The 22,129-nt window shown below is 47.3% G+C and overlaps 1 protein-coding gene across 1 annotated transcript in view; it reads left to right on the plus strand.

The window, feature by feature from the left end:
- Positions 1-22,129, plus strand: part of LOC135902720 (arylsulfatase B-like) — a 37,578-nt gene that overhangs the window by 11,722 nt on the left and 3,727 nt on the right. The window contains exons 5-9 of the mRNA XM_070533277.1: positions 2,965-3,132; positions 7,831-7,956; positions 16,460-16,586; positions 19,526-19,822; positions 20,613-21,046. Coding sequence (XP_070389378.1) covers positions 2,965-3,132; positions 7,831-7,956; positions 16,460-16,586; positions 19,526-19,822; positions 20,613-21,046 — 1,152 coding nt within the window. The remainder of the gene's footprint in view (positions 1-2,964; positions 3,133-7,830; positions 7,957-16,459; positions 16,587-19,525; positions 19,823-20,612; positions 21,047-22,129) is intronic.

Raw genomic sequence — 22,129 nt, forward strand, 5'->3', positions numbered from 1 at the left:
AAAAACTGCTATCATTCCTCACAAACGCAGCACCCGGTGTCACAACCTGTACAAGAACTCTTAAGAATAAAAGACTCGGGCTTGTTACACGACAAGAAGCTAATCAATAAATGAATGATTGATTGAATGAATGAATGGATACTACGGATAGACATCCTGAGCACACGCTTTGTAACGAGCTGGTGTGGGATGCCACCACGATCGTTACTTTTACTTTTCTTCTTCCCCTGTTATCAATACCTAAGGAGTCATGGTTCGTCATAAAAAGTAAATGGAAGTCTCAGCTATAGTTGACGTTTACGCAAAGCTGACGATTCATGAGCTGTAGAAAATGATTGTGAGAGTAATGGACCTGCTCAGTGGCTAACCGTAATGCGTAGATTACATGTGGTAGTGCTTATGATAAGTAACACAGAATGTTTCTGATGGCAGTAGTGAATAAAATATATATTTGACACTTGGGTCGTGCGAGCTAGACTTCTGAGTGCGTTTCTACTGCGTTGTGCCAGATTCTTAGCCTAGTGAAACGGTCTCTTGAAAACGCGCTGCCATCGTACATTATTGACCCCGCGCCGCCCGTGCACCGTGTATCACAAGAAAGCCGTAATATCAACCAGTAGTGAAAGCCCGTGCGCATGGTGAGAGACATTTTAATGTTAGGGGTTAGCCGAGCTAAAGGCATGGCACCCTTCTACAGATGTAACATATAGCGCGTTATTTTTTTTTTAGACCATACAGATTTTTTACAAAACAGTATTGAGCGCACTGCATGTGGCCCTTTTGCAGACGAGTCTCTGTGCAAGGTGGACATAGTTTCCCCCTGATAACGTGAGAGTCTGAAGACTAATTATGAAAAATATGTTAATTACTTTTTTATTAGTGCTTTGGGGGCAGTTGTCTAAATGACAAATTCTGAGGCAGTCACATATTAACGCACGCCCATTTTCTAAAAAAAAAGTTGTTGAAGGTGGCACCTAATTCCAGATATTCATCATGGAATTGTGAACCTCAGTAGAGGCAATATCGAGACCGACCGCGATCCGCGACGTGTCAGATGGCAATGCCCCGTAAAGAAGCGTGGATCGAATTTGCAATGAATAGGATGCCATGCCACATCGTGACCCGGCAAACAACCGCACATCTTTGCCTGGCAAAGCGCGCCGTATGTGTAGCTACGGCGACTGGCCGAGACGTTCAATTTCAAGCTTCTTCGCGCTTGACGCATCACGGTGCGTTTCCGTCTGAAATAATAGCGGGGCCGCCTCCTCGGCGCTCCCAGCGCGCTGGGTTTCAATTTTGCCTGTATTTTCTGTTGAAGTTCAATGCTAAATATCAATAATTAGGCGCAACTTTCAAGTGAAAAAAAAATGAGGGTGGACTAAGTTGCTGCTGCCTTCAAGTACGTTCTTTAAGTAACTGCCTCCGAGGCACTACTTAAGATGTGATTAATGAATTTGTGCTAATTCGTCTTCCGAAGGTCAGGTTATTAGCGGTAAGGTATGTCCACCTCGCCTAGGAACTCGTATGCAAAAATGCCACGTTTGCCGTGTTCATAGCCTTTTTAAAAAAAACTGTGTGATTTAAAAAGATAACTCCCAGTATAACAACAGAATAAATGAAGTTCAAGAGAACAGACTGGTGGTGTAGTTGGTATTGAATAACTTGAGGCAAACCACAAAAAAAAAAACGAGGGCAAGAGGAGGAAACGAAGACACAGCGCTGTGTCTTTGTTTCCTTCTATTGTCCTTGTCTTTTTCTTTTCTCGCTCGTTTTGATTTTTTTGTTGTTTTTTTTGCACTTTGCTTCAAGTTAACATCAAATGACAAAACAAATAAAGGAAAAACGCACACGCATCCCCTCAGAGAAAAAGTCGGACAGGATTAGCTGCGAGCACCATGAACTGAACATAGTGGAAAGTGCACCTTTGTGTCAACACCCATAAACAAAGTATTATCCACCTCTATTCTTTGTTGCTGCACCTCAGAAATGGATGACATGTTGATTATTTACGGTGCCATAAGGTTTCATTTTTGCACTCATCTATTCATTCATTCATCCACCGTTCATCCCCGCAGGTGCGTCTGTGTGGGCAGGCGTTTGGTGCTTTGGGACACCACGTACCCGACCACATGAGGGTTGGACCCTCTCGCTTGTAGCCGTGCGCAGCTTAGCCTTGTCTGGGGAAAGGGGGATCCTAGGCGTTGAGCCGATTCTGAGTGTGCGGACCTTTTAGGCCCCTCGGCGGAGGCAGCACACCTCTTTTGGCCTCTCCTTCACATAGACGGCACCACTGGACTGACTCACCCGGGGGAAATCGGTAGTTGCCTTTTCCTGTGTCTCTCTCATTCCAACCTTCGTCTTTCTTTTAATTTCCACCTTTCGTGTCTTCTCCTGACTTCCCTTTACTTCCAATTTTTCCAGGCAGCAAGGGTTAACCTTGTGTGGATATCCAACCTAGGTTACTTCTTATTTCGTTATAGTGATAACGTACAGCTGGCGTTTGCAGGACCTAGTTTTACAGTTCCCGTAGCATCCCCTTGTAGAGCTGCATGGTGGGTGGCTGCCGTTATTGTCGAAAATTACATTTGTCTATGGCTAGTTCCTCTCCTCCCCTTCTTGATCACCCTCAGAAAAGAAGGCGCACCGAAGATATGTTCCAGTTCTTTGGACGTCAAACGCCGAAATTCCCACGATATCATGTCATGCACTCAGAGAAATCAAGTAAGCAATTAAGTACGAACAATCTCCCCTTTTCTAGTTTCCAAGTGCTTAACTGATGTCCTTGGCCTAGGCTACAAGGCATCAACGATGGCAAGTGGTGATCTCCTCTTAGAGCTGCATGATCAGAAACAATACAAAAAGTTGCCCAGTCTAATGTCATTTCGGGATGTTCCATTGACAATAACTCCACACCGCACTCTGAACATCACCTGCGGCATTATCTCTGATGATGATTTTCTCCAGCTGACAGAGGCTGAGCTCTCGGAGAGCTTCAGTGAGCAGAATGCTGTCAATGTCAAGAGTATTAAGATGAGCGGGGATGGCAAAGAAATTGAAACCAAGTACCTAATACTCACCTTTGGTTCAAGTGTCCTGCCCGAGTCCATTGAGGCCAGGTACATGAAGCTCCGTGTTAGGCCATGCGTGCCAAATCCCCTCAGATGTTTCAAATGCCAGCGTTTCGGCCTGAGTTCGCAGAACTGCCGAGTCCACCAAATTTGTGCGAGATGTAGTGGCCATGACCACACCTATGAAGCTTACGACAACTCTCTCCACTGTGCGAACTGTGATGGGGAGCACGCCGCATACTCGCGGTCGTGCCCATCCTGGAAAAAAGAAAAGGAAATTGTAACAAATAAAGTAAAGGAAAATATAAGTTTCAAGTAAGCACGCAGGCGGGTATCCTACCTGCCAAAGAACACTTTTGCCGATTTGAGGCGTCAGGGGGCAGCGACACAAAGGCTTCTGGCGGCTGTCCGACCCACAAGCAAGTGAGTCGGCAGTGACGCCATCCGCCGCCCTGGCGGCTGCAGCTAGAGCTGTTCCACCACCCCCGCAGAAGGGGCTTTCCACCTCCGGACAGGTGGCCTCAAAGGTCTCATCCAGCGTTCCGAGACCTTCTCGTCCAACAAAGCGCTCGGAAGAGCGCGTTTCCAGCCGCTCGCAAGAGGTGATGGACACTACGACCAGCAAGACGGCGCCACCAGCGCCTAAGAAGCGGCGAGGCTCTCTTGATCACTCCAAAAAAGACAAAACTCATGTCACGGCGCCTCTAAAGGGCCCGTGAACTAATCTCAATCTCTTAAACACACAGCACCCAACACATTTATCATAATGGAAACACAAATACTACAGTGGAATGTACGAGGACTTCTACATAACCTTGACGACATTAAAGAACTACTACACAAACATAATCCAAGGTTGTTGTGTGTCCAAGAGACACACCTCAAACCCACACAGAGAAGCTTTCTACATCATTACATAGTCTATCGTAAAGACCGCATTGAGGCTAACGCCTCCAGCGGTGTTGCAATAGTAGCGGACAAGTCTGTAGCTTCTCAACAGATCGCCCACCAGACGCCCCTTGAGGCAGTGTCAGTTCGCGCAATCCTTTTTAACAAACTGGTGATTGTGTGCTCTATATACATACCGCCTAACTATCATCTGAGAAAAACCGATTCCGATAACCTAATTAGTCAGCTTCCTGACCCCTACATACTCGTGGGAGATTTTGATGCCCACAAAACGATGTGGGGAGATTCGCGATGCGACGCGAGTGGTCGATTGATTGAAAATTTTCTTCTCACCTCTAGTGCCTGCCTGTTTAACAAGAAGGAGCCGACGTATTACAGTGTCCAACACCACAAATATTCAGCAGTAGATCTAGCAATCGGTTCTTCTTCTCTTCTGCCTCACCTAGAAGCGTCCGTGAACAATAAATTGTATGGAAGTGACCCCTTTACTGTAACTTTAAACCTGATAACACGGCATGAGAACCTTCCGCATATTCCTCGATGAAAATTAGCATCGGCGGATAGGAACATTTTAAAGAATCCTCTTATTTAACACGACATTTCATAAATGATTTTACTATGGACAATGCTGTTGCATATTTTACCGCTTTTATTATTGATGCAGCCGAAACGTTTATCCCGCACACGAATGGTGGTTCACTTACAAGGCGTGTTCCCTGGTGGAACGAAGACTGTAGAGAGGCGCGTAAGAGATAGAACAAGGCATGGAGCGTATGGCGCAGATCGTCCTATTCCGAAAATTTATTTCGATTTAAACAAGTTCAATCACAGGGGAGGCGGACACGACGTCAGGCAAAGAGAGACAGTTGGGTGAGGTTCCTCTCTGGCATTAATTCATACACGCAGGAGGCAAAAGTGTGGAATGGCTTAAAAAAGCTAAAAGGGCAACAAATCCATCTGTTGCCTCTGGTGAACGGTCAAGGGAATACCATGCAAGACGAGGCAGACTCTCACCCCCCACAAAAGTTATTGTGTTCTTTTTACAAGAAAGAGATGCCTCGTCCCAGACCCTTGTGTTGAACTGTGTGGACATTAAATACCTATCAACAACGAACATAAATTTCTAGGTATCATACTTGACTATAGGCTCACTTTCATTCCACACATTAAATATCTTAAAGAAATATGTCTAAGGACAACTTACTTACTTAACTTACTTAACATTCTATCCCACACAACATGGGGTAGCGACAGGAAGTGTCTGATGAATGTTTACAAGCGCCTAGTTCGATCACGATTGGACTATGGTGCCATCGTATATAACTCTGCCGCTCCGAGCTCAATAAAGATTCTAGATCCTGTCCACCATCAGGGTATCCGCACAGCCACTGGCACTTTCAGGACAAGCCCTTTTGAAAGCTTATACGCAGAATCAAATTAGTGATCACTCTATCTGCAGAGAACTTACTTCAGCCTCATATATTTTCGGAAAGTACACTCCAGTCATCCACATCCATGTTTTAACACCGTTAACAATATGACGTGTGCTGTACTTTTCCATAATCGTCCCTCTGTAAGACAGGCTTTCTCGCTGCGTGCGAGGGAACTTAGTGATGAAATGCATGTCCCACTCTTCGAGCTTCGTTTAATGCATCCAACCAAGCTGTTACCACCTTGGGAGTGGCAGGTGGTAGAATGTGACATCCTTTCTAGAAGTTACTAAGCACGCACCAGAGATCGAAATCCGAATGCATTTCCTTGAACTCTAGCACAAGCACTCCTGCACAGAGTTCTACACAGACGCTTCGAAGTCAAATGCTGGGGTGCCCTATGCAGCCATCGGCCCATCCTTCTCGGAAAGCGATGTACTACATCCCGAAACAAGTACCTTTACGGCCGAGGCCTACGCACTATTGTCCGCTGTGAAGCATATAAGAAAATCAAAACTTCTGAAAGCAGCTATATATGCAGACTCCCTAAGCCTCGTGAAGGCCTTGATGTCACTTTATACACACAATAATCCAGTATTTATTGAACTCTATTCCGCTTTGGGTCACGCGTACATATTTAATCAGCATATCATTATATGCTGGGTTATCCGCCAGAACGTTATCCTCGATGCCATAGGGGCATCGAGGATAACGTTCTGGCGGACGAGAGATGGCCACGTCTATCGCACAGCATGCAGCTAATCTTGCTGCTTCGGTCCCTGTCACAGAACTAAAACCCTTCTTACGAAGGAAACTGCGAAACCACTGGCAATGCATGTGAGATGCAGAGATAAATAATAAACAGCACTGTAAAAAGCCACAGTTAGGTTCTTGGAACCCCGCAACAAAATCACGGAGACGTGCTGTCATCTCAGAATAGGACACACCTTTGGCACTCATAATTTTCTAATTACTGGAAATGAACCTCCAACCTGTGGTAAATGAGGGGAGAGGCTGACCGTCCTCGACGTCATCCTTGAGTGTCTGGATGCCGAAGCTGAGAGAAATATTTTCTTCTGGCATACCGTTATTGCATCCCTCTTCACCCGGCTATGTTTCTTGGCCAAGAACCGCTATTTAACACCAAAGCAGTCCTCGGTTTCCTAAACGATGTTATCTTACATGTTATAAATCCCTTAAATTCGCAGAGCATCCTCGTTCTAGAGGATGCCGCTGCGATAATTGTTTTGCATAGCACGTGCCTCCAGGCCCTCGCGTTTCAAGGGCTCTAAGGAGGCAGTATTGCTCTAGCCTATTTTAGAATCTGATATACTTTATACAACGTATCATTCTTTTGAAATGCATCTCAACGTTCGTATTACACGTCACATGTCATCGCCATAATCTTCTTATGCAGAATTTACGCACTTTAGGGCGACTATTTTTAGGGCCCCTCTACAGCCGCGTCACACCAACTTCATAGAACTCATAACTACACTGCGAACTCATTACCACAGGCATGGCGCTCTTTGGCCATACTTGGCCCTTGCACCATTAAACATCAAACATTCATTCATTCATTCATTCATTCATTCATTCATTCATTCATTCATTCATTCATTCATTCATTCACCGTTCATGTGCGGGAGATTTTTGTATGGTATATCCTTTCGTCTGAGCAGCCCAAGAAAGATGAATGGCTTTCCCATACCTGCCAACTCTTCCAAATCCTCTGTCATGTTTACAAATTCGAGCTCGTTCTGCGATTTCAGGAACGCTGCGCTAAGCTTTACGAAAAAAAAAAAACATTATGTACGCGAAAATGTTTAATTAGCGGGTCACTGAACCCTACTTTGGATTCTTATGGTGCCTTGCGAAAGAATGCAAGAGAGGTACTTGTTTCGGGTACGTTTATAGTGGCTCCCGTAAAGTTACGGAAAAAGTCGCTGTGGTATGTAGCAGCAATGTATTGCTTGTCACTATTTGCTGTGCCATGTTTGTTGTTGTTTAGTGTGCTTCGTCGAAAGTTAAATCATATCTGCAAAGTGCCTATGGCCTTGGCGCTCTGCTTGAGTCAACACCTTTCATTATTCATCAATAAAGTGTTTAATTATCCTTAAAAAGACGCCCTCGCCCTCCTCCCGCCCCCCCCCCCCGTTCCGATCCCTTCCTGGTTAGCGGGAAGTTACAAATGTTAGAGCTCAAAAGTTGGCAAGTATGCTTTCTCACACAATGGACGTGGATCTACCGCACCTTTGCACTACTTTGCTCCCTGCAGAAGCACGTACAGGAACAGTACTATCAATATTTGACTCCCTTGTTTTAACTGCTCTAAAACTAAATTACAATGATTTCACTCGGGTTTACTCTAGATATACATTTCTGTGTACGCTCATAATAGCGTTCGCGTTCACCTTACCCAGGATAGCCGTACGGGACTGGACTTTTTTTACAACGCCAAGCCTCTGAGATCGGCAAACGGCACGTACTTGACGACGTTGTACACGGAACGAGCGAAGTACATTATAAGGAACAGAGACAAATCAAAGGTGCGTGGTGGCTTGCCGTTTTTGAACCGGAGAAGTGCTCCCTCATGTGGTTGCGGTGACGAGCCTATGGCGGCAAGCTTGCCTGCTCTTCAACTTAATAGGCATCTATAGTTTAGGAGTGCACGTTGACTGTCACGCGTATGTGCTTATGTTTTTGTCCCTGCATTCACAATACATAAGAAACTCAGCCTGGTGGCGAGATAGTTAGTCGGTGCCTGCGTTTCAACTGGACTAAACCTTTAATATAGTCTACTTTTAATTAAATAAATGACGGTCTAATGTGCACACCCTGCCAACTCTCCGGAATCTTACGTAAGTCTTTTTTTTATATTTAAGAATACTGCATCACGTTTACGAAAAGGTAATATTGTTTCCGGACATGTTTCTGTGTTGGTCTCCGTGATTTCCGTTTCAAGTCTTTTGATGGCCAAAGGGTGCAAGAGGGATACAATGGTGATCATGAATGTAAGTCACATTGTAACATACTCCACCTTTTAATTTCCAGCAGATCGCAATTCGGAGCGTCATTTGAGCTGTGAACTTCTCCCAAATAGGTCAAACTGATTTTCCACATTCTTTGTACAGCGCTTACATTCGTAGAATTAAGCGAATGCTGTTCAAGTCTGAAGGCTACATGCCCTACTGAGGTAGACGCTGTGAGCGGGACACGCGAGACTAGAAGCAGAAAAATTTGGTTCCTTCAAACCACTTTCAAGGGGGAGGGGGGATGTATTCTGTATGTGACGACATAGTGGACGTGTCTATTTGGCCTGGTGCTGAAGTTTCAATTTCCTCGGCTGGGGTAAGAGTCATGAAGAGACACACGCCTACAGCCAGTCAGCACATCCGCACCAGACAAGATGGACCTATCCACTAGGCGTACACTTAAAGAATACCCCCATACTCAGTTAAGGTATTATTTTTTTTTCTAAAAAAGAAATTACACCAAAGCAACGAGCTTGTGCAAAATTTCAACAGTACATCCTCTTTTCCAACATAGCTGTTGTTTTATTTATTTGTGTATTTATTTTCATTTTCATTTTTAACACGCAGAGCTCTAAAAGAGCATTTCAGGGGGAGGGGGAAGAGGAGGGGAAGGGTGGAGGTAGGCTTACAAACAGTATGAAAGGCACATTAAAAAACAAAGACGAAGTGTCGCCCCCAAGGCGAAGCATCGACTGCGATAGCAAATTAGTGCACGGCTATGCGAAGTACGAATTGTAGTTTTATCGTACAGACTTGGAAACATTCGCTTAACTGAATTAACAAGCATATGGTGTCAATGCGTACGAGCAAACATGAACACATCACACTCGATGAGCGCGCACACTAGCTGTCAAAACGCTGGTGTAAGCAACGCGGCAGCAGCAACGAGCGAAGTGACCTTCGCGCGGTCTGCCGCTTCAACTCAAGAGCGGCGAGCACACAGCGCGCGCTAAGTATGAGCCGTCTGCAGATCATTTGCAAGATACGGCGTGCGTGCCGCCCCTGAACACACTACCCCCTTCTAGCACACTGTAGTCCTAAAAAGTGCAGGTTTGTTGGCAGAGTCAAAGCCACCCCCACTCCCTCCCGCGTTGCCTCCCCACTTGCCACCATATACGGTGGGCGAGATTGACCTGCGATCATCAGTTCCCGCTGCGCCTTGTCGCGAAATGCGCAATTGCTGCCGGAGCACAACGCCGCCACCCCTCCCTCCCTCCATCCCCCCACGGACTTTGGCGCGACGGAAAATGGCGCGTTCGCTCTCCGCTTTCTTCCTTATCGCGCGCCGTATTGAGCCGCGATCGTCGGCTTCCCCGCATGCTTCCACTCGCGCATATGCATCACGGCAAGGGCGATGCCGGCGGCGACAGCAAAAACGCGCTGGGAATGTACATAAAATTGCTCTGGCAATATAACTACTTCCCATCACTGCATAAACTGCAAGGCAGAAAAATACGATCAAGGGCTATAGCACTTTCAAAATATACAAGTTCGACATGGGCAATGCAACAAGAGAAAAGAAGCGTGAATGTCGATTCACTTGAACAAGACCAAAAATGCTTCATTTGACACAACACTGACAGCATCAGTAGGAAAACTATTCCGTTCCTAAATAGCGCTCAGAAAAATATAGAAAAACTTTCTGAGCAACGCAACTCTTCCCTTGCAGGGAATTTCACGTATACTTCCAACTCATACTCTAGGCGTTGTGACCGATAATGAGGCTGTAGTATATACATTTCATTTTGTCAACCAATCGTACCACGGTGTACAGAATGAAAGAGTTTAGGGGGCGTAACCTTCTCCGTAGCCTTTCTAAAGTCTACCGTTTTAAGCCCTTAAATATGTGGAGCTAATACTGCCGTGTGCCTAAATCATGTACCTTGTCTAGTTTATCAGTGTCGCATGCCGTCGGAGAGTCCCTCACTACGTTGGAATAATCAAGGGTGGAGAACACGTGAGTTTTATACAGTACTTCCTGCGTTGACTAACTGAATGCTCTGGAGTTTCTGCGTAATAAAGTCTTATATCTTTCCTACCTTGGCAGTTGCATAGTAACCTGTCGCTGTCATGGTAATTTAGGAGTGTACCAAATGTCTAAATGTTTAAACTTTGCTACTTTCCAGGGGCTCAAAGAAGCTCATCTAACAAATCAATACACAAGGTTAGCCCAAACGCGATCGGGCCAACTACTCCTGGCTCGACCACACATCCAACACGAGTTTTATATACAAGAAAGAGTATGAGTGCCAGAACTATAGAGATGCGCCATCCGACTTCGACCTCTTCCAACCAAAATGGATAGAGAAGAACATAGTGCACGCCGCCAAGCTAAAGCGGAAGCTTTTGAGCGTCACTATGGCAACAAACATGGAGTTTACTACGTAGGTGTCGCTGGGCCAAACCATGGGGGGAGGGGTGGGGGCATACGGCAGGAGTCATGTATCAGGGAACACAGGTGGTGCAGCAGGTATATAGCAAGCAGAGGAGGTAGCGATCGCACTAGCTTCCTCGGACTCTCATTATAAAAGGTCATAACGGATTCGCGTGGGGCGTGCCGTATTTACAAGGCTGGTTGGGTCACCCTACTGGCCGGACGAATACTGCGACACTGCAGCAGGGATATAGACCCCCATTGTATAGTTTGGACCCCTGGCCATCAGTATTTTCCAGGGAATGAAGTTGCTGATGCGGCAGCCAGAGAACTCACTTACCAGCCTTCCCTTTGGCCCCTGAGGTCCTGGAACAACAAGGCAGAATTCTCTTAACTTTCAAATATATTTCTGCCTTTTATAAGGATGGCCATCGCCGGTACCCAGACACAACTAAGGGACTGGGGAAAGCGAACGAACGCGTCCTACTTCGCTTATACACTAACACAATGATGTGGCCGACAGTAATGAAACATTTTGATCCTGCAACCCAACACTGTGGAAAGGTGCCGGACACTTATCACATAGTGTGGGCCTGCCAGCAAAATTTAGCTCTCACTTCCCACCCAAACGCTACCCGAGAGGACTGGGAGACCTTCAGGCCCAAAAGGCCTTGTTCAAGAGGTCCAGGCTTGCGGCCTCGACCAATGGGGTCCCGGACTAGGGAAACACCTAGTATGTAGGGCTGCTGCGTGAGTCCACACCTCTCCTTCTTGTTAAATAAATGCTTTTCACCACCACCACCACCACCGGTATTGCACAATCTTCGGGATCGGCCAACGTATGGAGAGTGCTTAACGCCTGCGTCCCCTCCGCCGCCTGTCGGCCTGATACTTCACTATCCTCGGGATTGGTCAACGCATATGAGGAGTGCTTAACACCTGCTTCACCTCCGCCATGGGTCAGCCCGACATTGCACTATCTTCGGGATCGACCCACGTATGGGGAGTACTTAACGCTTGCTTCATCACCGCCGCGGGTCAGCCCAACATTGCACTATCTTCGGTATCAACCCACGTATGGCAAGTGCTTAACGCCAGCTTCACCTCCACCATGGGTCGGTTTGGTATTGCACTATCTTAGGGAATGTCCCACGTAATGATGTTTTCTTCTAGTAGGGCTACGTCTATCACGGCGCGTACTCAATGGTACGAACGCAGGTGGCGTCTTACGTGGACGCCGCAGGAGAAGGCTCGAGTTTTGGGCCGACACACGGACACGAACCAGGGGGAACTAGCCCTTAACAGCTTCGCTACATGTAAAAACGTCCGCAGTTCACTGTTCTGCGTAGGTTATCGACATCTCAATAAAGACACACTCAAAGATACGCATTGAAGACGCTCTGGGTTGCCTTCACGACGCGACCTCTTTTTCATCCAGCGACCTGCACTTTTACTGGAAGATCGCCGTCGGAGTCAAGGACCAGAAAATGCAGCATTTGTTACATTTGACGGCCTTTTGTTATGCCATTCGGCTTGTGCAGTGCGCCGGTCTATCATATTAAATTATATATTATATTAAACGGTCTATCGGCCCGTGCTACTTGAACAAGGTGATCGCTTTCTCTCCTCACACGTATTTCATCCATCCTATTCGTGTTTCGTGCGGCTGCGCTACAACTAAATGCTTCGAAACGCCACTTTGGTTGCCGCCAAATTTCCATCATCGGGCATCTAGTAGACTCATCTGGCGTCCGCCCCGATCCGGCCAAGGTTCGGGCTGTCATGGAGTTTCCTGTACGAACCTATGGCAGGGATGGTACTGTCTTTGTGGGATTGCACTCGTATTTGAGCCAATTAGTTATAAATTTTTCAGACAGCCCGTTCAATTACAGAATTTCTCAGGAACGACGTTCTGTTTTCCTGGGGCCTCAATCAAACCACAGCCTTTTCATACCGTGTCACGCTGCTCACTAGCCTGCCGATTCTAGCCCACTTCGATGCCCACGCTCTAATTCAAGTACCGGCAGACGCGAATGGCTATAGATTTGGTGCTGTTTTAGCCCGATACCAACGTGGTTATGATCAAGTTATTGCGTATGCCAGCTGGCTTCTTTCCCCTGCGAAAGGCAATTGTTCCATTACCGAGCGGGAGTGCCTCGCACTTGTTTGGGCAGTCAACAAGCTTTGCCCTACTCATATGGCGGCCTTCCACTGTTACCACTGAACACCGCGCTCTGTGCTGGCTTTCCAGCCTCAAGGACCCCACTCGACGTCCAAGTCGCTGGGTTCGGCGTCTCCACGAATTCACGGACACTATGCTGTACAAGTCCGGCCGACCACACCAAGATGCCGACTGCTTGTCTCGGCACCTTGTACACGCCCAAGACGCTCCCACTGAGGACACAGCGACTGGCAGTTTCTCGCTCTCCTATTTCAGCCACATTGGTGACGAGCAACAGCGGGACACGTCTAGAAATGATTTCATCAACTGCCTCCATTCTGGCTTTTCCGACCGGTAACTTCGCCTGTTCCTCATTGTAAATGGCACCTTATATCGCCTGAACATGGGTCCAGAAGAGTAGGAACTACGCCTGGAACGTCCCCTCTCATCTCTAGACGACCGTATTCGAGTAACAACATTATGTCCCTACAGCCGCCACCTTGTTGTTTCCAGGACATGTACGGCGGCACTTCTCCTGGCCTAGTCTCTACTGTTCTGTTCATCGTTATGTCGCTGTCTGCGAGTCGTACCAACGCCGGAAAACGTCATCAATTCCTCCATGTGGGCGCCTTTAGCCTATTGATGTACCAGCCGAGCCGTTTTTGCGTATTGGCTTCGATCTTCTCGGCCCGTTTTCTCTCTCCACTGCTGGCAGTGAACCGATTACCATTGCTACATATTATGCGACAGGTTACACCATCACAAGGCCTCTCTGGACCAGTGGCGCTACGGACGTTGCCGACTCCTTGATGCAAGATGTAATTTTACATCACGGCGCTCCTCTGCAGCATCTCACCCACCGGTGTCGCTGCTTCTTATCTAAACTCATCGAAGACGTATTTCATTTTTGTGCCACTAAACGCAAGCCTACGACTGCGTACCACGTACCCTCAAACGGCTAGTCTTAGTTAACGCCTGAATTACACGATCACTGATATGCTCTCTATGTCTCTATGTATTTCTCATCTGATCATCACGACTGGGGCACTGCCCTACCTTGTGCCAACCAACTCTCCATTTTGAGACACTTCTTCCGACTCCATGCCGAACTGCCTACTGCCCTTAGTAGGAAAGGGACGTCACAATGCCCATAATCGCCTCTCTGCGTCGTAGACACCGCAAAAGTTCCTGTACGACGCACATCGCTGGCTTGCGCACTTCACTGCGGGTGACGTTGTCCTTTTCTAGTCCTCGTTTTCAGCGCTTTCGCCTTTCTGAAAAAGTACTTGGGAGATAATCTGGCCCTTATCGTGTCCTGCGACAAGTGACAGACATTAAATACAAAATAGCCTCGCTCGATCCTACCGCGTGTTCTATTTCCTCAGGTGTCGTGGAAGTTGTCTTAAATCTTTCGCCCACCACCCGGTTTTAGGCACCTGGAACTTTGCGGCGAGAGGTCAATGTAACGAGACTACGAGCAGTGTGACAAGACGACCTTGGTCACTTGGAGAAAAAAACTACGATTGTAAATATTCTCTTTCCGTCATCGTGGCAGTGCTTCAGCTCGCTATAGAGAGTTTTTAAATATATTTACATTTATATTTTCCCGTGCGATTTCGTGGCCTTGCCATTTATGTACAAAAAAAATGGCAGTGGCTTAGCTAAGGTTAAGCCCAGGATGCGAAGCATACTAGCCTTTATTTTAGTTATTGAACCGCTGTTTAGCCTGGTGAACTGCTGTTGCGTGGCTATATTTGGTTCGGCTAGACGAAGAAACAACTCATGCGTTACTCTGCTTCGCCTTCAAGAGTGGAACGCGACAGCGTTCCCGTCGACCCGCCAAGGGGTGTAAGACAATGGGCTACGGCGCAGCGACTACGCGCCCCGCATTGGACGCGGTGAGCGTCGAGCAACGCAGCGTTCGGCGCGGCAACGAAATGTGCGCCTGAGCAAGCGACGCACGCCTGAGCCTTAGAAACAGCTCGTTTCTAAGGCAACACCGCATTCACTAGAGGCGCTTTTGTACCGCTTTGAAGCATCGTACTCGAGGCTCAGTGGTAGCGTCTCCGTCTCACACTCCGGAGACCCTGGTTCGATTCCCACCCAGCCCATCTTGCAAGAGTTGAGCCAAAGTCACCTAAAAAATCAGTCTCTGTAGCACGCCGCAACCTTCGCTTCTCATTCCAACGAGCAGCTCTGTCTCCAGGAGGCATCTCACCTCGTGAGTGTCTAGCAGAGGCAAGCGCAGCTGCTTATATACCACCGCGACGGCGCGAGTTGGAGCCCCGGTTCTTCTCTGTCGTGACGTCACGGTGTCACGTGGTATTGAAGGCGACACCGCCGCGCCTGAGGAGCTGGGTTGAGCTCTCGTAATACGCTTCGCATAAAAAAAAGCCCAGGACGGAGCCCTCCCTGCGTACACCTCATGAAACTCCGCATCGGCATAATTTAAACCCCTTTACAACAACAAACTGACAGCGCTGCGTTTGATAATCTTTAGAGCATTAAACAACCTTTGGGTGAACGCTAACATTTTTTCAATGAGCGATGGTGGGGTACTGTAGTCAATGCATTTGTGAGATCCAGAAAGATTCATTCATTTGAAAGCCCGAAAGCCGTTTATCTAAAGCAGGTGAAATAGCATTTGTGAATTCCGTTAACTGTTAACAGGATGGAATCAAAGAATAAGAATTGAAATGTGCTGCAATACTTGTGAATAAAATATGCTCAGGGATTTTGCCTGTAACCGTTGCCAACGACATTGGCCGGTATTTTGAAACGTCGCTTTGCGGGCCCAATTTATGAATACGGACAACAGTACCTGTCTCGCAATCAACAGGAAACGAAGTATGCAGCAGTGATTTTTCGAAAAGCAATTTTAGGTACATGGATAGTGATTCCGAGCATGATTTGAACAGAGAAGCGGCTCGTTCATCGGGGCCGCAGACCTCAGAAATGCTTAGTCGCTTGTATACTAATTTTCACCAAAACCCGCAATAAGTATACTCTCCCATCCCCCCGGAACACACGCATATATACGGTTTAAACTCTGTCTGCACATTGTCCGTAACATATGCTTTACACCTTCGACTTTTGAAGTTGCGCAAATTTTCATTCTAAAGATGTGGAAAACATGCATTGAATGATTTTTAACAATTCTATAGACGCCCAAACAGGCTCTCTGCAAGAGGACCTTGCAGTACAAGCCATGGTGTGCTCTTACAACATGAGAAAGTACTAGAGTACGCTCACGTGATATCCGGTCCAAGAATCAAAATTGTTGATTTGGCCCAATGGGACAACCCATCTTAAGAAGTAGGCAACGGAGAGCGCATAAGTTTCACAGTTCAAATTATTTTTTTTTTTGCGATAGCTATAGAACTAGAGAAAAATTTTGTCCAGACTACGACACACCTGTGACTGGGGTTATCATGCAAAGAAAAGCATTGACAGCCCTGGCTAAAAGGCTTTATTTTGTGCAGCCTCTGTTCCTTTACCTGGCACACCAGGCGACGCACAGTGGCAACGTGCCGAATATCCTTCAAGCCCCCGAGGTGAACATCAAAAAATTTCCGTACATTGGCGACCCGAACCGGACGATTTACGCAGGTAATCATATATATGTATGTCATTAACCGCAATATGTATTTATTTGGAGTGACACGACAGACAATAAAGGATACGGCCAATGCCTGTACCCCACACGAAAGGTGCAGGCAACCATACGGCAAGTAGTACAGAGCAGGTCTGTAATAACAAGCTAGGTCAGTAAGAGCAAATGCTGAAGCTAATTGTTCCGAATGAGAGTGTGTCATCTTGCCAAGAGCCACGAACCACATCTATGCTATGGTGGTTAGAGGAGTAGGTTGGCCGACCAGCCCGTACGGAGCGTAGTTCGCCGCTTCTCCAGATCACGAAGCAAAAGTGGCGCCGCGCTCAGTACAGCGGTTCTCGGCGGCACATGTCATCTGGTACTTGTGGCAAAGGGCGCGCAACGAATAAAGCACGCAGCGTGATAAACTGACACCTGTAGCCATCAGTTTGTGCAGTGTGGTGAAACATGTCTCTATTATTGGATGTTTGAAAGTAGCTAAAATATGTTGAAGCTTCTACGACGAAAATGTGAGCGGCAAGTTTAGCGGAAGCTGATCTCCGATGGCGAATAACAGGAGTCAGCACCAAATAGTGGTGGTATTTATGCGTCAGAGAAGATCAACAAGCACACCTTTTTCTTTGCTCTAACCTATTAAACACGGGTGCCCAAAGCAGCATTGTTCTGAGCGCCGACAAGAGCAGCAGCGGACACCGCTTGTGGGCAAAGGACGCTTTTCGGAGCAGTTCCTCATGCGCGATTTCACCCAAATTGTGGAATATAAGAAATGTTTACCAAAGATGCAGTAATACGGTGCTTCCGCTCATGTCTATGACATTATTCCCGAGAAAATAAGCGAGAAAATTTTTCTGGACTGCGGTCACACAAAGTTATTATGACTGCAAACCCCGGAATATTACATCAATAAGCTGCAAATGAGCCCTGCGCAAATTAAATGAAGATTTCTTTGCTGGCGCTTGCGGAGCTTGTCATCGCGTACATGTTGCATCATGCTCAGTCACTGGGTCTGGATGTGGAAGGTTTCACGGCTGCGGCATTTTCTCTTTGAGCGAAATTTGTTTTTAACATCACGCAAATAAAGTTCGATTGAAAGCGTGTCAATTCCTGCGCAAGGAACCAACGTCCGCTTACCATAACTCTGCAGGAAAAAATTAAATTAATTTATTGGGTTTTACGCGCCAAAACCACTTTCTGATTATGAGACGCCGTTGTGGAAGACTCCGGAAATTTCGACCATCCGGAGTTCTTTAATGTGCACTCAAATCTAAATACACAGATATTTTCGCATTTCGCCCCATCGAAATGCGGCCGCTGTGGCCGGGATCCCATCCCGCGAACTCGTGCTCAGCAGCCCAACACCAGAGCCACTGAGCAACCACGGCGGGTAACTCTGCAGGAAAGGTAAGTTCCCTTGTTCCTGAACTATATGAAATATTCCCAGCAACAGCGTAAACAGTTGTAATGATATACTACTGAGCTTTAGGAAGGGCGAGCGACAGCAGGATTTATTTACACGGGAGCTGGAAATTCAGCACCAAGTGCAGCATCCTTGCTCCAAACGTAGTTCTTACCCGCCCTTACAGACCGGTGGTTATCGTTGTGTTGCTGACGTTCCTATATCTGCCTCAGCGGCCGCGTTCTCCTTGGCTTGGAATAGAAAACTCTCGTGTACTTGAGTTTAGGCCCGCGTTAACAACTCTCAGGTGGTGCAAGAAGCATTCCGGAATGCCCCAATGCGGCCTCTCTCATAGGCAGTCCGTGTGCTTCTGGACGTTGAACCTAATTATTTATTTCATTCAAGCGATACTTACCTACACCAAATCTACCAAAGAAACTACTCGCTAGTTTACAGCCTAAAACTCCAATATAACTACAAATTCGTTCTAAACCCTAAAACTGTAGTGCAAAGTTCTTGCATAGAAGATAACAAAGAATGGTTTCTGCCTTTCGCCTTTTCTGACGCAGTTACCCATGAATACAGCTTTGCTAGCGCTTCACAGAATGGTATTTCAAAAATACATCATAGCCTAAATCAGCAGCAGCGCTATCTTCAAACACGCATTTTCTCTTCCCTGCATACAGATGACGACGCGCGCAGGAGAACCGTTCTACTGAGAGCAGCGCTGTTTTTGCGTCATGATGCGGCCAAGTGGTGAAAAACGCTCGGTCAGCACACCTACTCCTCGAGCCATCATAACTATGCTATGGAAACCAATTAGTCAATACGAAGATTATGATGTTTAGGTGTGCATGCGTACGTTCGCGTTCACGCTAGCCCGTGTGTTTTGTGCGTGCGTTTAAGTCTGCGTATGTGTGTGTGTACACACGTGTATCTCTATCTGTATCTGTATGTGCGTTTTTGTGTGTGCGCGCATCTTTGTGTCTGTGTAAGTATGTGTGTGTGTTGCGCGCGTATGCGTGTGTGCGTTTTTGTGCGAGGCGCTCACCCTTGTCGATACAAGCGACACAATTTCACAATCTGTGTTTGTGCGTTCTGTACCATAGCGCCTTAGTGCTTCCACCTCAGCGAACCCATACAGTAAGTGCACGCCGCGCATTGCTCTTTCGCGACCTGTCCCTTTATTTAAGTTCGCCACATATACCAGCAGCGTACTTTGCTGAACTAACGTAATGTGTACTATTTCTTTATTTCCCCCATGTGAATAGGTCCGACAAGTAGCTTGGGCGCAATGTTTCATGCCTTTCAAGAGCAGTCTTTACCTGAGAACAACTGAATGTTGAACAAGTTGGGGTGGGGATTCGGCGTTTCTGCTGTTCTTTCCGTTCCTGCTTTTGCCTGTGTTTGCATGCAGGCCTGTCTTCTCCGCAGCGTCATATTCCACTCGTAAGAAACATAGCTGTTGCTGGCGCAGCTCACCACTGCAACTACCGGGCTATCGTAAATTGTTTTCAATGTGTGTTGCAACGCATGGAGGAATGCTGGATGCCTTGGATCAATCCGTTGGCGCTGTGCTGGAAGCGTTGGAAGCGGCGTCGATGCTGGACGATACCATCATAGTGTTCAGCAGCGACAATGGCGCGGCACCCTTCTATTATGCGCTGGCCAACCTGGGCAGCAACTGGCCCTTGCGGGGTTCCAAAGGCACTCTCTGGGAGGGTGGCGTACGTGCCACCGCCTTTCTCTGGACTCCTCGGCTTCTGCGTCAGCGCAGGGTGTCGCAACATTTGATGCACATCACTGACTGGCTTCCCACCCTCTTCGCGGCAGCAGGTATATGCCTACGCCTTACGGACTTATTCAGACTTCGTGTCATTACCGGCCCGTAACAATGTCGCGCAGGTAAAATGAGCACCGCTACCTCAATAAATCGCTAATCATTCATTTTCATAATAACTCATTGATCAGTAATTAAGCGACTGCCTTTGCAGTAGAGTCTAACCACTTAGAGTGAAATGATAAATTTGCTTTTTTGCTCCTTTCTACAACATCGCAGCCCGACTTCAATATACCAGAACGCAGTTTTACGGAATTTTTTATTTAACGAAGTGATGTCTTGACTGATGACTGAAAACCTCGAAGGAAAGAAGTGGAGCCGACGCCTCGCTCCATTTAACGAAATGCTCGGCGAATATGCGCCATAGGCGGAGGAAATGTGGGCGCGCGGGCTCTCAGTTCAGGTGACGTGTGCCATTAAACTGTTAAGAAAGTTTGCCACTTTCTTGAACGAACACAACACTCCCTGAATGGGCTCGTTGCTTAGGATAAGTGCGTACGCAGGTAAACATTACGTCTTTTTCATTTGGTCTCGAATAAAAGTAATTTTATTCCCTCTGAGAGCTTTGATCTCACGTCAAGGAAGTTGTGGGCTTAGCAAATCATCCTCAGTTCTCATCCCCTTAGTTAAATCGAGGTTTAACTGTATGTTCGTCTTGTTCTTATAGATACTGTGCTATAATAGGGCAAGGACGCCATGCCTCTCTACTCTATTCACAGCGTACGTGACAAACCAAATCAATTTTGGAATTCTCACGGAATACTTTTTTTTTTCTTCTCCAAACAGGGGGCAACGTGAATCATCTAGGCCCATTGGATGGTCTGAACATGTGGCAAGCGCTCAACTACGGAAAAGCGTCGCCGCGAACCGAGATCCTGCTCAACATCGATGCAGAACAAGGAAATGCCGCACTGCGCTACGGAAAGTTCAAAGTGCTCGTGGGCAGCCTCAACAACCTGGACCAACGCTATCAAACACCCGGCGAAAGCCGCCCCTACCGAGATCTAGACGTACTGCTAAGGCGATCCCGTGCCGCCGCAGTGCTCAGGAGGCTTTACGGCAGAGACGTCTTCAAACGTGATGATTGCTGGAGGAGGAAAGCGACGCTCAGATGCGGGAGGGTCGCCAACTCCAGCTTCGTGTCGGGTCGCACTCTCTATCTCTTCGACATTGACGAAGATCCGTGCGAGCTGCACGATTTGTCCCGGGAACGGCCCCAGGTGAGCGCTCATTCGCACAGCAACGGCTTTTGTTGCGCTGAGAAACAGAGCATGAAAGAAAGAGATTACAAAATCTAATTCAGCATGAGTTTAAAACTTTAAGCATCACACAAGATGTTACTACTCCTGACCGAGGTCCTCCGAAAATAACAAGACAATGCTCTGCACAATGCACGTTGGCAAATGAACAGATGCATACGTAACAGATGTCACTGGACAGTGACTTGTCGTTGCCGCGCGGACAACTGGACAGCTTTAGTACTGCGTCAAGACGATAAGTACGCAGCACACAAGCGCTTTGCGGAATGTGGCAGCGCGTGTCATGTCAGGGCTTCTGGTACTGGGAAATGCCTACGTACATAAGCGACTGAGCGTCGTCAGACGCCGGACGCAACGGAGCGCGTTCGCTGCGTCCGCCAGTGTGTCGAACCGTCACTCGAACTATAGGCGTTGTTTATCTCGCCAACGTGACGTAACGTGAGCGCGCATTCACGCTACATTAAACTATATTTAGGCCTTTAAAAGAAGCTACATTTAATACGGATGCAATACAGGAATCATATCCAGAAAAACAAAAAGTGAGTCGTCATTTACTGAGGCTGGCACTGTCATTTGCGACGAACTGCTCCAACAGGAGTTCGAGCCTTTCGCGGAAAGAGCGCACACTGAACACTTTCTCAAAAGCAAAGTTGCTATTTTTGCGATGGATTCCCGCCATGCAGGATCCTGGAATGACTTCTGCGCGTTCACTTCACGCAGCAAAGGCATATCGTAGGCCATGGAAAATCGCAGCCTTCCGCTGGTCGCCTTTGACGCCGCCGTTTTGCGAAACTCTTTGTCTCGAACCCTGCCGAACAAGCGAGAACCACGAGATAAGCACGCAAGGCTCCCCACGTACGCAGGCAAGAATCAAATGCGCGCGTAAGCGGTGGCCGCGTACGCATTACGTACCGTTCGTGTTGCGTTCTGCACATGCGCACTTTGCAGAACGTAGCGACTAAACGTCTACTATGTAGTTGGCCAGTCGAAGCGGGTCGTCTACTTTTGTTGTCAGTGGCTGCCATTAAGTGTGGCGGCTGGACA

Source organism: Dermacentor albipictus, chromosome 2 (assembly GCF_038994185.2).
Source record: "Dermacentor albipictus isolate Rhodes 1998 colony chromosome 2, USDA_Dalb.pri_finalv2, whole genome shotgun sequence".
In the NCBI taxonomy this organism is placed as follows: Eukaryota; Metazoa; Arthropoda; class Arachnida; order Ixodida; family Ixodidae; genus Dermacentor; species Dermacentor albipictus.